This window comes from Syngnathoides biaculeatus, chromosome 5 (genome assembly GCF_019802595.1).
Source record: "Syngnathoides biaculeatus isolate LvHL_M chromosome 5, ASM1980259v1, whole genome shotgun sequence".
NCBI classification, from domain to species: Eukaryota; Metazoa; Chordata; class Actinopteri; order Syngnathiformes; family Syngnathidae; genus Syngnathoides; species Syngnathoides biaculeatus.
In genome coordinates, this window is record NC_084644.1 from 16,715,153 (window position 1) to 16,731,699 (window position 16,547).

General features: G+C 41.1%; 1 protein-coding gene across 6 annotated transcripts in view; it reads right to left on the reverse strand.

Annotated features, from left to right (window-relative positions):
- Positions 1–14,189, reverse strand: part of cep192 (centrosomal protein 192) — a 122,370-nt gene extending 108,181 nt beyond the window's left edge. For all 6 annotated transcript variants that reach the window (XR_009794871.1, XR_009794870.1, XM_061818970.1 and 3 more), the window contains exons 1-9: positions 13,982–14,189; positions 13,298–13,531; positions 12,828–12,935; positions 11,950–12,107; positions 6,716–6,762; positions 6,327–6,465; positions 5,369–5,484; positions 5,164–5,253; positions 276–425 (exon numbers count right to left, since the gene is read on the reverse strand). Coding sequence is in view for 4 of the 6 variants with exons in the window: in XM_061818970.1 (XP_061674954.1) it covers positions 276–425; positions 5,164–5,253; positions 5,369–5,484; positions 6,327–6,465; positions 6,716–6,762; positions 11,950–12,107; positions 12,828–12,935; positions 13,298–13,470 (981 nt within the window). In the remaining 2 variants the exon portion in view is untranslated. The remainder of the gene's footprint in view (positions 1–275; positions 426–5,163; positions 5,254–5,368; positions 5,485–6,326; positions 6,466–6,715; positions 6,763–11,949; positions 12,108–12,827; positions 12,936–13,297; positions 13,532–13,981) is intronic.
- Between the last annotated feature and the right edge of the window lie 2,358 nt (positions 14,190–16,547).

The window sequence follows — 16,547 nt, forward strand, 5'->3', positions numbered from 1 at the left end:
AAGTTTTGTGGTGAAAAAAACCGCATGGGTCCATTTCGGCTGCAGTTTTTTCATTAAGAACATACTAAAAATCACGCATTTCATGACAGTGGCCCTTCAAATTGAAATTTTGCTCTACCTTGTGATCGGCTCGATGATCGGTTATCTTTTTTTAAATTTGCTGATCGAGCCCCAAAATCCCGATTGTATATACCCTAATTATAGTGTTTTTTATCTGTGAAGTTGACTAAGATCATTGCAACCAGTAAATACTAGACCTTTATTCCATCTCTCACCAACTGTCTGGAGCTTGATAATGGCTTGTTTCTGGTGGAATTGCTCATGTGGCTGGCAGACTCAAGCTCATCCTCGGTGTCTTCGTCACTCGCTGGACAGGAGTCCATACCTGTAGCTGCCAAACGCACAACAGAAATCTGCAAATTGTCCTGGAAAAAAACATTAACACTACATTAATAATATGTCAGTATAATTTAAGTGGAACAGTCATCTGGTAAGCAAATATGCCTCACAGTTTTGAGGACCGAGATTAAAATGCAGGCTGTCTTATGTCGAGTTCGCATGTTCTCCCTGCATGAGTTTATCAGGTACAGTGATGCCTCTGTTCTCGACTACAATTCCATTCCAGAAAACTGTTCAAGAAGTGATTTGTTCGAAAACAGATGACAATTGATGTTTCCCCATTACAATGAATGGAAAAAAAATGAGTTCCAAGCACAAAAAAATTAGGCTTTTTAAAGCATTTTTTCCGTTTTCCTGATAAAAACGGCATAGGAGAAATACATATACAGTTAAAATTCTTTAAAGAATAAAATAATTTAAGGAATATATTTTTTTCCCTAAATTGTATGCTTTAGTAGTAGAGTAAGCTAGGCTGGGAATGGATTGCTGTATCTGTAGAGACTTGGCCCCAGCCTTGTAAACTTTTTTTATTCACAAAAGTGCAGAATAACTTTAAACAAGCAACTTGCCTTCTTTGGAGCCATGATTTAGGGTTAATATGGTAGTCCTCGATAAGAAGAAAAACAACAGTCACTACCGGGACAGGTCTGTGTACAGAAGCTGCGTTATACAGAATAACAAGTGCGCGCTGGTTACGGCGCGTGCAATGTTATTTCCAGGTATTTTTTCGGGGTGCGTTCAAATTGACAATAAAATGCGTCGTGGGTAGGTCAGCCGCTTGCGCCGCGCGCATTATTTCTGGGTTTTTTCGGCAGCGTTGGACTTCAAAACGCAGTGGGTCAAAAGGTCTGGCCGCGCACAATGTTATTTTCGGGGGTTTTTTCAGCGGCATGGGAATTCACAACAAAGCACGTCATGGGTCAGATAGTCAGGCCGCCCGCAATATGTTTCCGGGTTTTGTCGAGGGCGTTCGAGTACTGATTTTCATTTAAAACAGAAGCAAAAGAAAAAAATCTAATTTTTCATTCGAAAACTGGGGGGACGTTCAAGAACCAAGGATTTACTGTACCACCGGGCAGAGGACCGGTATCAATTGGGGCCACCAAAATAAATAATTATTTCCGTTGTATTCATTATCAGAGTCTGAACAATTTTTATTTTGAAAATTGACCGGATTCTCTTGCTTATATCTCGGAACTTATGCGCCAAAATTTACCTCCACAAGCTCGCAAAAATGAGTAAAAAAAAAAAAAAACAGACGTCGTCTGAAAGAAAAGACCCAGTGATAAGACAGAAGTAGAGCCTACAACATCCAAGAAAAAAAAAGTTATTAACCACATCAAAGCACACGCCCTTAACTCACAACTTTTTGAGACACTTTGTGAGGAGATGGACAATGCAGCCCTATGGGGACACAAGCCAGTGCAATCTGTAAGCCGGTCCCAAGCCCAGATAAATGCAGTGGGTTGTGTCAGGAAGAATAGGATTAGAAATGAGCTCATTAGAGGGACAGCCAAAGTTGGATGCTTTGGAGACAAGGTTCGAGAGAGCAGACTTCGATGGTATGGACATGTCCAGAGGTGAGAGAGGGAGTTTCTTGGTGGAAGGGTGCCGAGGATGGAACTGCAAGGCAAAAGAGCGAGAGGAAAACCAAAGAGAAGGTTGATGGATGTGGTGAGGGAAGTCATGAGGACAGTTGGGGTGAGAGAGGAAGATGCAGAAGATAGGGTAAGTTGGAAAAAGATGACACGCTGTGGCGACCCCTAACAGGACAAGCCCGCTTAATTAGTTCTGTCACTTCAGGGGAAAATGACAGTCTTCAAGTTGGCAGATAAAACGGCAAGATTTAAAGCCACAATCGCTCACATTTGAAAACTGTACAGGTGTGGTCAGTCATGCCCCCAGATATAAAGTTACAGGTGTTGTCCACTAGTCATGCCCACAGATAAAAAGTTGCAGGTGTGATTAGGGCTTAGATCTCAAGACCTTAAAATAACTTAGAGTTGTTATACTCGAGTATGTAGTCATTGCCTAACACCATAATAATAAATATTTATTAATAATAATTATTGACGTTGCACAGACAGACAGACATTTTTAAAGAGGTCACGAGACAGTTAATTTCAAACTACTTTTCCTTTCGGCTTGCCCGTTAGGGGTCGCCACAGCGCGTCATCTTTTTCCATCGAAGCCTATCTCGTGGATCTTCTTCTCTAACACCCACTGTTCTCAACATCCATCAACCTTTTCTTTGGTCTTCCTCTCACTCTTTTGCCTGTCACCTCCAACCTCACCACCCTTCTACCAATATACTCACTCTCTCGCCTCTGAACATGTCCAAACAATCTAAGTCTGCTCTCTCTAACCTTGTCTCCAAAACATCCAACTTTGGCTGTCCCTCTAATGAGCTCATTTCTAATCCTATCCAACCTGCTCACTCCAAGCGAGAACCTCAACATCTTCATTTCTGCTCCCTCACCTTCTGCTCCCTGTCATTTCTTCAGAGACACCATCTCTAATCCGTACATCATCACCACTGTTTTAGAAACTTTGCCCTTGATCCTTGCAGAGACTCTTCTTTCACATAGAACACCAGCCACCTCCGCCAACTGTTCCATCCCAATTGTACCCGTTTCTTCACTTTCATACCACACTCACCATTGCTTTGTATTGTTGACCAAGTATTTGAAGTCATCCACGCTCGCTATCTCTTCTACTTGGAGCTTCACTCGTCCTCCTCCGCCCCTCTCATTCACGCACATATACTGTTTTACTTCAGTTAATCTTCATTCCTCTCCTTTCCAGTACATACCTCCATCTTTCTAATTGTTCCTCCACCTGCTCCCTGCTTTCACTACATATAATATCTGTGAACATCATGGTCCAAGGGGATTCCAGTCTAACCCCACCTGTCAGCCTATCCATTACTACCGCAAACAGGAAGGGGCTCAGCACCAATCCCTGATGAAGTCCCACCGCCACCTTAAATTCTTCTGACACACCTACAGCGCATCTCACAGTTGTTCTGCTGCCCTCATACATGTTCTGTACTATTCTAACATATTTCTCCGCCACACCAGATTTGCGCATGCAGTGCCACAGTTCCTCTCTTGGTACTCTGTCATGAGCTTTCTCTAGGTCTAAAAAAAAAAAAAAAACAGTGTAGCTCCTTCTAACCTTCTCTGTACTTTTCCACGAGCACCTTCAAGGCAAATAATGCACCTGTGGTACTCTTTCTAGGCATGAAACCTAAATCTTACTGTTGCTCGCAGATACTTACTTCTGTCCCGAGTCTTGCCTCCACTACTCTTTCCCTAACTTAATTGTCTGGCGCATAATCTTTATTCCTCTGTAGTTTCCACGTTCCTAAAGATCACCTTTGTTCCTAAAAATGGGGACTAGCACACTTTTCCTCCATTCTTCTGGCATCTTCTCTCCCACTTGTATTCTACTGAATACGTTGGTCAAAAACCTCACCAAATTGCTTCCATACCTCCACTGGTATGTCAAAGGGACCAACTGTGTTCCCATTTTTCCCCATTCTGTTCAGTGCCTTTGGAACTTCCCTGTTACTGATCATTGCCACTTTCCGGTCATTCACGCTTGCCTCTTCTACTCTCCCATTCTCTTCATTCATTAACTTCTCAAAGTACTCCTTCCATCTACTTAGCACACTACTGGCACCAGTCAACATATTTCAATTGCTATCCTTAATCACCTTTACTTGCCATCCATTCTTCCCATCTCTATCCCTCTGTCTGGCCAAGCTGCTACAAGCAAGTCGGCTCCTCCGTAGCATAGCATACGCATTGGACTCATTTGAGAACAATGCATATTTAAAAAAAAAAAAAAAAAACTGCCGGCAGAGGTTGGCCGCAACATGTATTGTCTTTTTTTTTTTTTTGAATACGCATTGTTCTCAAATGAGCCAACTTGGAATTAGAAATATTTCTTAGGACTTTGAGATTGAGAAGAATTCCTACCTGAAATAAAGCGATCGCTACACAGTCGTGTGTATTTGGTTGGGCAACATCCATCACTTTAATTGCCAAAATCCATCAATCTTTTCTCGTCTTTTCAGTTGGTATTCCATAGAATGATCTCTATGAATATCTGTCTCGTCTGTTTTAACAACCAACAGCACAACAAGTCTCGGGCATTGTGTATATTCTGCTCCGGTTAAATGTCCCCCATTGTTGAGCAGCTCTTTTTGACTGGCCATCTGTGACAATGGTGACATCACGTGAAGGAGCTCTATACATGAGTGTGAATGGTTGTTTATGTGTGCCCTTCGATTGGCCGGCCACCACTTCAGGGTGTACCTCACCTCGAGAAGCGATTGGATGAGAGTGTAACATGCCTGTTCTCCGGGAATCAGTCAAATTGAAAAAAATGTTGGTTCCAGTTTCAATATCTACAAGTTCACCCACCACAAAGAAGTGGCAAAACCCAATGAAGAACGTGCGCAAAGGAATTCTTGTGCCCAATGGTGGCAGCAAACAAAACTATACTTGGTTTAACTGAATGACCACTCAACTCAGTGCAACACTTGAATAAGATTTCATTGAGCAAAGGAGGATTTCACAATGTGTAGCGTCTGACGTACTCTGTAACTCAGCCTCCACTGGGTGGAGCTTCAGTGAATTCAACTCTCAAGTCAATTGGGTGAGTGAAACAAAAACCTTACGCGCAACCCAAAAAATGGATGGAGGGAGAAATAACATTGAGAACATTTTCAAGAGCCAACTGCACATGTACACTCACCTGATTATAGTCACCAATGATCTGGTGTCCATACTGTTCAGGATCTATGGAACTTGAATTGGATCGGTCATTAGATGTCAGAGGAAGCACCTAACAGAGACCAAATAAACTTTGGGATCATTTATAAAAGTAAAGTCGACAATTACTTTGTAGTGGTGTACACTATTGTATGAAAACTGGAACCACAACCATGTTTAAATCTTACTGTGGCAGGGAGTTCTTGGCCCTTCACTGTTCCCCTCTGCATTGCAGAAGGCACCAGTTTTCTGAAGTACAGCTCCAACTCATCATCAGCCAAGTTGTTCAAATCAATTTCATCATCTGTGGATTCATTTGATACATTTACACATTACAAATCATACATAGATTTGAGGTTAAACCCAGAAATGTGCATGACTTGTTGGCCAAAATCAACACCATCTGTATCTGACTGAAAATCTTCTTCAGAATACAGTTACATCCCCAGTGATATAATGATATGCACACTTTTGCAACAACATTATCTCACTAAATATTTTTACTTCCTCTCTCTAATAGACTTCATTTTTGACCCCCAACCAAGTTGTACAATTATTGGTGGAAAAGTATTTGAAATAGTTACTTTTTTCCCCCCCCCAACAAAAACTCGGAAATTTGAACAGGGGTTGTTAACACTTTTTATATCCACCATATATTGCTTGTCTGCACTGGTACAACTCTCAACAGTAACAAATTTTTACAAACACGGGACAGTATGTGCAGTAAGCATCCAAAGGTCTCTCTGTTCATAATGTATGTTGACCTCCAGGTTAGAGCTTCCCTCAGCATGAGTCATAAACCTTGTAGAAAAGGCCATAAGAAGGCTTGAAAATATTCATTGTTTAGTAAAAGCATCTAAAGCTAAGGTTAAAAAAAACGTTCAAAGTGTAAGAAACTGACAAGTCAAAAGCAGAGCTTCTTTAGACAAACATTTAAGTTAAGTCCAGTCTGTCGTCTCAACATTATCACAATGTAAAATGTAATGTATACAAACCATACAAAATTATAATAATACAAATCATTTAAAAAAGTAGACGAAATCTCCTTCAGTACGAATACAATATGAGGGTGCTGGGATTATAGATGTTTCGATTGCAGCCATTAAAAAACAAAAAAACAAGAAACTACATCAACGTTAATCATACCTGTAATGTCACTGGTCATGCTGTCCACAGACATGAGCTTTTCATTTTCCAAAAAACTGGAATTGACACTAAAATGGTCACGGTCCACTGCTTCACTTGGCACAATATTGGTCTCACCAGTAGCTTGCAGGGTTGAGACCTGTTGCATAATAGTGAGAATATTACCAGTATTTGAAAACATTAAGCCATGTTGTTATACTCCACAACCATCCAATGAACTTGCAGTCACCCAAGTCATGTCCATCAATATGTGCAGCGATAGCTTTAAATGAAATGTTAAGTTAGTCACGAGTTAGAATAGCTCCAGCTTTGTATTTGAATCGATGGGAAATGAATCTCTGCAATGTTAGCTACTTTCACTCAACATTTTAGTACATTCGAAAAAATACCTTTTTTTCCATATGATCCTTGTGTCCAAACTGAGAAAATGTTAGACCTGTTGAAAGATCAGACAAAGAAGGCAAACTCACGTCAATGCATGTTAGCAGTCTACTTGAACACAAATTTATCACAGTTTCAGTTGTCACAAAAAATTATGACCATTGCAAAAATATCATGCAAATACAGCATGTGTGTCTTGGATGAATAACAATGTGGCAATATGTGGGGGGGGGGGGAATAAACAGAGATAGCTAGAGCCAAGCTCCCTCGTGGCATCAGAGAAACAAAGGCAGCACTCCCGGACTCTGACCCCGACTTCTTTAGCGACAGCAGAGGCACCAGGAAACCGTAGCGTGGTGTCCAGACCATTACGGACTGCAGGCCCCCCCACAGACCTGGGATAACTCAATTTCTCTGCCGGATAAGCTCAATGACTTCTTTGCTTGCTTGCTTTGAGGCAGACAACACCATCGAAGCAGAGATCTCTCTGCCTCTCTCAGACCAGGTGCTGCTGCCATCGTCGATCCGCGTCCTACCTTCTGCTATAATGATTCCCCCACCCACCCCACCCCACCCCCCACTTGCACTCACTCCCATTACTATGGAGTGCTTTGAGTGGCTAGTCAAGGAGGACATCAAATCCTAAAAAGCCTCAAACAGTGGCTCGACATCTTACAGAAACTGAAGAGAGCGAGAACCCATGTCCCCCATCAAGATCTCCTTTTCCAGAGGAAGGATCGAGAGCATCCTGTGCAGAATCACCACCATGCGGTATGGGACCTACGCCACCACCTGTCTCTCTCTCTCGACAATTATCACACCTACCTCACCCACAAGGCCACCAGGTTCACTGGTGACCCAACAGGGAGGAGACTGCAGAGCCTTTGGGCCAAAAGCAGCAGGCTCAAAGAGTTTCTTCCACCAGGTAGTCAAGATGCTCAATTTCTTTTTTTATCTTGTCTCCATCATTATTATCCTTCCTTACCACTCACCACCATTGACTCTAGACCAGTCTTTTTCAAACCTTTGAGCCAAGGCACAGGTTTCATTGAAAAAAATCCCACAGCACACCACCAGCTGAAAATGTGACAATAAAGCTTGTATTAACAATAAAAGTGTTAAATTGTTAATACAAGCGTTTTTAACATTGAAGAATCACATAACATCTTGAATAGGAATCAAATGAACAAAGAAACAACTTTTAGAATCTTTCATATTTATACTCACTCAGTATTAAAAATGGGCCTGTTTGGATGAACAAAGAGCTAATATCGTGTCAGGAATTGATGAAAGACACACATGAAGCTCTTCCTCCACAGCGCTTAATCTCTTTTTTTAGTTTTTAAAGCACTCAGGCTTGAAAAGCTCACCTCACACAGGTATGTTGTGGAAAACGAGAGCAATGTCAAAGGGGCTTTGTTGGCCAATATGAGGAACACCTTTGCAGATGCCAACCAAAAACTATCCCATTGTAGATCAGCAAATCTTAGCTTGATACCACAATCTCGTCTCAGTTCAGTTAGTTCCTCCTGCTCCTGTAAAGTCATGTTCTTTCCAACAGCTGATGTTGATCTGGATAGGTCCCTAACCAAGGCACCCCAAGGAGGCTTAAGAGAAATAAAATTACATCTTCTCCTTCAAAGTTTGAAAATGTTTCAGGGGAAGTCAGGTCATTTGAATTAATGTATGATAGGACGTCTAATGCACTTACCTTGAAAATTTTAGGTTAAGCCGAAATCATTTAATGGTGTTTGGAAAAGTTTTTCATTGCCAATTACGGAATTTTCATAGGCGCCAACATTTTGGCAAGTCACGTGACCTACGTTTGCGAATGTGACTTATTACGTGCCCAAAGGCTGACTTACGTTGTAACACAATTATGGCCAGCACTGATTTCTCGGATTTATCCGTATCCAATGAAGAAATAGCAGTATCATTGATCGGGAAGACAGAGGAATACAGTGAAGAAAATAAGTATTTGAACACCCTGCTATATTGCAAGTTCTCCCACTTAAAAATCATGGAGGGGTCTGAAATTTTGCTCGTAGGTGCATGTCCACTGTGAGAGAGGTAATCTAAAAAGAAAAATCCAGAAATTATAATGTATGATTTTTTATAACTATTTGCATGATACAGGTCCAAATATTTTAACATCTGAGAAAACCAATGTTAATATTTGGTACAGTAGCCTTTGTTTGCAATTACAGAGGTTAAACGTTTCCTGTAGTTGTTCACCAGAATTGCACACATTGTAGGAGGGATTTTGCCCCACTCCTCCACACAGATCTTCTCTAGATCAGACACGTTTCTGGGCTGAGCTGAGAAACACGGAGTTTCAGCTCCCTCCAAAGATCGTCTATTGGCTTTATGTCTGGAGGCTAGCTAGGCCACGACTGAACCTTGATATGCTTCTTACGGAGCCACTCCTGGCTGTGTGCTTCGGATCATTGTCATGTTGAAAGACCCAGCCACGACCCATCATCAATGCTCTGACTGAGGGAAAGAGGTTGGCTGTTGCCCAAAAATCTCACAATACATGGCCACGGTGATCCTTTCCTTAATCGTACAGCACAGTCGTCCTGTCCCATGAGGAGAAAAACACCCCCAAAGCATGATGCTACCATCTCCATGCTTCACAGTAGGGATGATGTTCTTGGGATGGAACTAATCATTCGTCTTCCTCCAAACACAGTTAGTGAAATTATGACCAAAAAGTTCCATTTTGGTCTCATCTGACCACAAACTTTTCTCTCATGACTCCTCTGTATCATCCAAATGGTCAATGGCAAACTTAAGACAGGCCTTAATAAGTGCTGGTTTAAGCAGTGGAACCTTCCGTGCCATGCATGATTTTGACATCTTAGTATAATGACCAACAGTCACCATGGAAACAGTGGTGCCAGCTTTAAGCAGGTTCCATGTCACTCGCCAAAATGGCGGCCCACATGGAAATTCGTAAATGCTAAAAAAAATCTGCTCAAAACACCATTAAACAACGACAGATTAACTTCAAATTTTCAAGGTACACTACATATGACATGACCAATCTGATACGTTGTTAATTCAAACAACCAGACTTCCCCTTTAACTATTATCTCACACAGTGTAGCAGTATTAACATCTTGTCAATTATTGGCGAGTGGGAACATTTAAGATTGCCACTTTCCACGTTACTGCCAGAGTCGCACCTTTGAACGGAATCAATTTATTTTATCTCCACTTGTAAGCAGGTTTTCATTTTGGCCTTGCATTCATGTGATCAGTTCATTCAGATGAAAAATATCTGCCTGGTCGGCAGCACGGTGGAAGAGCTGTAAAGAGTTGACCTCACAGTTCTGAGGACCCGGGTTCAATCCATGGCCCGCCTGTGCGGAGTTTGCATGTTCTCTCCCATATCTGTGTGGGTTTCCTCCGAGCACTCCGTTTTCCTCCCACATCCCAAAAACATGCAACATTAATTGGACACTCTAAATTGCCACTCATACTCGGGCCTTCATCTGCGTCCAGATTTTGTCCAGGGGCCAGTTCGGAGTCAGCATTTTCCCTCTTCAAAAACACGTCCATCACTTTCACCGTCATCCTGCTATTTACCCGTTGCTGCTGCCATGCCTCACTGATTCGCTTGTCTCCAAATACAAGGCAATTAGCCACCTGCTCCAGCTATCTACTGGTATAGAAATGTACTACATGATTACTCTGCCAGGCGATAGACTACACAGCCACACAAATTGGATAATTTCCCACGGCACACTTGACAATATCTCGCAGCACACCGGCTGAAAAACACTGCTGTAGACCATAAATTCAAAAGGGCTACTGACACGTAAAGCGTGATTTTTTAGTATGATTTTAACTTTAAAAAAAAAAAAAAAAAAAAAAGGCAGCCAGAATGGACCCTTTCGTTTTTTCACCACATCATGATGTTGTCGTATAAGTATTTTTGCCTCTTCTCTCAAAACCTAAGAAAAGATCCATGTTATATCAGTAGTGTCCGTGTACTTGTCCATTAGCAGCAGGATGAATAAAAAGAGCCGTCCGCGTCGGACAACGTAATCCTTCTCTCAGAACGTGACAAAAGATCTATGTCATATCGCTGGTCGCCGCAGTTAGCCACCCTCTCACCCGACGCAGAGGTGGGTCGGGCCGGGAGGCCGGCTGGGTCGTGCGGTCAAACCGCTGGCAAGGAGGAGAAAGGAGCTCTTCCCCCCACCCCACCCCAACAGCCACCAGTGTCTGGGCACCCCTGAGGTAGTTACTTCGCCCAGTATGGGTCCTCCTGAGTACGCTACATAAGTCATTTTGAATATTTGATCAGGTTCCTTGTCCTCCTCGTCAGGGGAATCTGTCAGTTAAAAGTGATCCGCATATTGTCTTATATGGCCCAGGTCACTTCACTTGCTTCAGAGATGTTCTCTTAAAAAAAAAAATAGGGGCGTCAGAAAAATCCAAAAATCTCTCTTGTTCATCTGCCATAGCAGTTGGCAAAGCATCTTCTCAATGGAGACTATTCCAGTGTAACATCGGTAAATGACGTTCCAGGCAATATGGCTGCCACTTGGAAGTTGAGTGAGACTTCCGCAACTTTGCGCATAAATGACACGCTCTCCGCTCATTTTTTTTTGTAGACATTGAAGTGAATAATATTATACGTACTTTTTTTTCCCCCCATCACAATATCTATTTTAAAAATGTATATCTGGATGTCAGTAGCACTTTAAGCTCATGCACAAACCACACTTTATTAAGCACTGTATTCACTTTGCCCTAGCAGCACTGTGTACATTACTAAACTAATTATTCTGCTGCAGTATTGAAAAATGTTTATAATATACTGTCCATAATAATCATGTAGATTGGTGCTCATAATGTCAATACCAGACATTTTCTGTATACTGTATATATGAATTGCATTATATTCTGTGTTTCCTATGGTTGCCCATGATTGAATGCTGTTGTGGTTTTTATGTGGAGGGGGCATGTGCAATTTTGTTGTGTTTATATGCAATGATCATAAAAATGAAAACTTGCAGTTGTCATCTTAGCCAGATTGACCATATTGGTTATATTTTCTATAGTATAAGGATCAATGTATGCATTTTAGACAGGAGTTTATTTATTCATTCCTTTATTTTTAACTGTTAAGTCTATTACACCACCGCCCAGTCTGAGAGGAATGTTATATCATGTATGTTGTGTGTCATGTATGTATAACTGATTTGGCAAAGTTACTTGAACTTGTTACCTGTAGAATGTTCTGTATGCCTGCCCTGCATTGAACACATCTGACTTGGAAGACGACCCAGTGGGGACCCATGGTTTCTGAATGCACTTTCATCCATGTTAATCTTAATCAGCATTTCTGATAAACGATGTGCTGCAATGAAGTCATCTGCATTGTCCCTAAATAAATAGTAAGAGATAATTCAATACATTAAATATACACATTTGTGGATACACACTCCCCCCCCCCCACACACACACGCAAGTAAAGCAGGAATTTTAAATGCAGATAACGAAGCAGAAATGCAAGTGAGAGTGGTGAGGGAAAAGTTTTGCATGTAGGAAAAATACTTAAAAACAAAAAGTGTACTTTCTTGAATAGCGTTTGCAGCAGATACAAAGTCGAGGACTCTCTAAAACAAACCTAATAAATGAATACAAGAACACTATTATAACATCAGAAGAAAAAAAAAGTTATTTTTTGTTGATTTATGCTAAACTATGAAATCACTGAGTAGCACAGCAGACCCCATGACCATGCATGCTTACTACTTGGGAAAGGAAAAAAATAAAATAAAATAAAATAAAAAAAAAAAAAAAAGAATTACTTTTGTTTCATATATATAATTTTTTTTTATTTTTTTTTTTTTTTAAACAAACACTGCTGTTTTGTCTAAGGCATGCAAAAAAAAAAAAAAAAGTCAGTGACTTGACATCCAAATTGTGTTGCACCAATAAGTTGAGTAACAGAGGGTGGTGCCTTGCTCAAGGGCCACTCAACTGTGGTCAGGAAGCAGACAAGCATATCTCAAAATGTTTTTATTTTTAAGCAGGACAACAACAGTGGAAAAAAGATTGGCAGATAAGCTTCTGCCTGAAGTTGTTCAGGATTTTACTCACAGGTCGTCTTTGAAGCTGAGTGCAAACTTGGCCTGCTTGTCTTCAGATGATTGGGAGTTTGCATGCTGCTGCTCCTTTTCCTCCAGATATGACACATCAACACAGTTTCTGGAAAACATGAGAACACACTAACTTCATGACATTAGTACAAAATTCCAGATGCGCAAATAGTTTTAACTATAAAAATGTACAATAAATCTCAGAAGGTGAATATTACACATCTCAAACTCAGCACACTTCCAGACAAATGTGGATTAGAAACAATTTAGACAATTAAATTTAAAAATAAAAAAGTAAACTTGCTGAGCAAAAATGATTACTTGCTGACTGGTTTGCTTTTACACGTTTCTGTATGAATAATTTGCACAAGCCTTAAATTGGAGACACATTTTGAATAATACACCAGCATATGATTCTGATGATGATCCAGTTAAAGGTTGCATAGGCCACAAGGAGAAGCATGCTCCCACCTGTTCTCAGACAGAGGTCTAATTTTAGCCACTGTAGAAGCAGCCACCGGCAGTCCTGGGCCTGAACCCAGTGTTACATTGCCAAGGGTAGAACGGCCATTGGTGTTGTCCAAAGAATGGATGAGGAAGCTAGGAAGGGGTTCATCTTGTAATTTGTAAAAACTCTCTGCCATTTGTTTGACAGTGCAGGGTCGTTGTCAAATTCTGCTACAGGACACCTCAAATCAACACCATCTGGGATAACAAGAAAACCAAAAGCAGACGAGGTGAATTTAAATAAAGAACAACCATCAATTCACCAAGACCACATGTAATAAAAACAAAAGCTGGGGACGTTAATATAAGGCCAAAACATCTGCGTTGACACAAACTTACCAAACCATCGAATACTAAAACAAATAAATAAAACCATGAGCCAAATAATATTTATTCGCATAGCTCCCTACTGTGCAATGTGCCCAAATTTAGCAATCCAAATGGAATTTCAGTAATGAGCTAAGCTTGAACGGAAGCTCATGGCTAAAAACAAATGTACTTGAGCTTTTAAAAAAAAAAAAAAAAACAGGAACTACTTACTACGATAGTTTTAAACTCAACTGCTTCTTTCAATCGCGCCAATCAACAAGATGACATCGCTCAACGTCCAGTGTAAACAACAGAACATTAGTTGGGAGTCACACTCACTTCTTTCAGCACCGTAACAGAATTCGGACGCTCGACCTGAGCCTCCTATGTTTGAATATTCGAGCAGGAACGACGTGCGCTATAAAATGAAAGACTTTGACATCTACTAAACAGTTTCTTGGTTAGACGAAACAAAATAAATTGAAGAGCTGAAAGAAAGCAGCGCCTGAACTCAACAGGAAGCCCGCCACAACGTAATGACATGTGGGTGGGACTTAAGTTCTGGCCATCCTATGATTGGATATTGACCGGAAATGTTGTTAATTAGTTGCCCCCCCCCCAAAAAAAAACACGTTTTGTCTCAACTATGTAGTGTACTGCACTACATCATTTGCTGTGCTAAACAGATGCAAGAAAGACTTGAGACAGCTGCTTGCATAGTGATCAGCAACACATTTCCTCCCTGTCTCATATACTGTAGCCCGGCAGGAAAGGAATGAAAAAGTATCTCTCCATAAAAAAAATGTTTGTTCAAGCAAAATGATCTGCATGATGCATTAGTCTGCATAGATATGGAAGTACTTCCTCATATGAGGTTAATATAAACAGCAGGATTCTTGAATGATATTGAATTCTATGTTTATGTTTCACATTTTCCAAACGCTTGAAACATACCTGTCAAAGTATGACTCATTCTCAATGTTGCATGGATGATGAATGTTCCAGTCGCCAGTCTGATTTCCGACTGCAACAGTTAGTGGGCCTACTGTAATTGGTATCACACGTTCCATGTATGACGGTTCCCCTGCTTTAATGACACCAAACAGTACTACAACATCAAGCAAATAAACTTAACAATTTAGGTGGCATTCAGTGGAAATTTACACAAACACATTCAAACTTAAACAGTTGTATTAATGTACTTGAACTTTTGCTTTTACAATTAATTACTTGATATTACCAACTCCAAGTACAGTATAAATTCAACCATTCATTAATTGTGGCTGAATACTGAAAAATGGTGTTTCCGAGCAGCAATGCCATTTTTGGACAGTGTGAGGTATGTAAAATACATCACGACAATTAAGGCACATAGGAGATGACATCAGAGCAATGTGAATGGATGTTTACGGAAACCTCTGATCTTTAACAAGATATAAATGACATCATTGCAGCATCATTACCTCTGTATGAATTACTAAGGGCATCAATTCTCCGCATCAATGTCCCTTAACCATTCCAACACTGTCCACATCGATAAACCTTCTCTTTGGTCTTCCTCTCGCTCTTTTGCCTGGCAGCTCCATCCTCAACACCCTTCCACCAATATACTCATGCTCGCCTCTGAACATGTCCAAACCATTGAACTCTGCTCTCTTTAACCTTGTCTCCAAAACATCCAACTTTGGCTGTCCCTCTAATGAGCTCATTTCTATCCTATCCAACCTGCTCACTCTGAGCGAGAACCTCAACATCTTCATTTCTGCCACCTCCAGTTCTGCTTCCTGTTGTTTCTTCAGTGCCACCATCTCTAAATCGTACATCATGGCCGGCCTCATCACTGTTTTGTAAACTTTGCCCCTAATCCTAGCAGAGACTCTTCTGTCACATAACACACGAGACACCTTTCGCCAGCTGTTCCAACCTGCTTGGACCCGTTTCTTCACTTCCTTAGCACACTCACCATTGTTTTGGAATGTTGACCCTAAATATTTGAAGTCGTCCACCCTCGCTCTCTTCTCCCTGTAGCCTCACTCTTGCCCCTCCACCTTTCTCATTCACACACATATATTCTGATTTACTTCTGCTAATCTTCATTCCTCTCCTTTCCAGTGCATGTCTCCATCTTTCCAATTGTTCCTCTGCATGCTCCCTGCTTTCACTGCATATGACAATATCATCTGCGAACATCATGGTCCAAGGGGATTCCAGTCTAACCTCATCTGTCAGCCTATCCATTACCACTGCAAACAGGAAAGGGCTCAGAGCTGATCCCTGATGCAGTCCCACCTACACCTTAAATTCTTCTGTCACACCTAAGGCACACCTCACCATTGTTCTGGTGCCATCATACATGTGCTGTACTATTTTAACATACTTCTCTGCCACACCAGACTTACGCATGTAGTACCACAGTTCCTCTCTTGGTACTCTGTTATTGGCTTTCTCTAGATCCACAAAGACACGATGTAGCTCCTTCTGACCTTCTCTGTACTTTTCCACTAGCATCCTCAAGGCAAATAATTCATCTGTGGTACTCTTTCTAGGCACGAAACCATACTGTTGCTCGCAGATACTTATTCTGTCCTGAGTCTAGCCTTCACGACTCTTTCCCATAACTTCATTGTGTGGCTCATCAACTTTATTCCTCTATAATTCCCACAGCTCTGAAAATCCCCTTTGTTCTTAAACATGGGAACTAGAACACTTTTCCTCCATTCTTCAGGCATCTTTTCGCCCGCTAGTATTCTGTTGAATAAGTTGGTCAAAAACTCCACAGCCATCTCTCCAAATTGCTTCCATACCTCCACCAGTATGTCATCAGGACCAACTGCCATTCCATTTATCATCCTTTGTAGTGCTTTTTAACTTCCCCCTTACTAGTTATTGCCACTTCCTGGTCCTT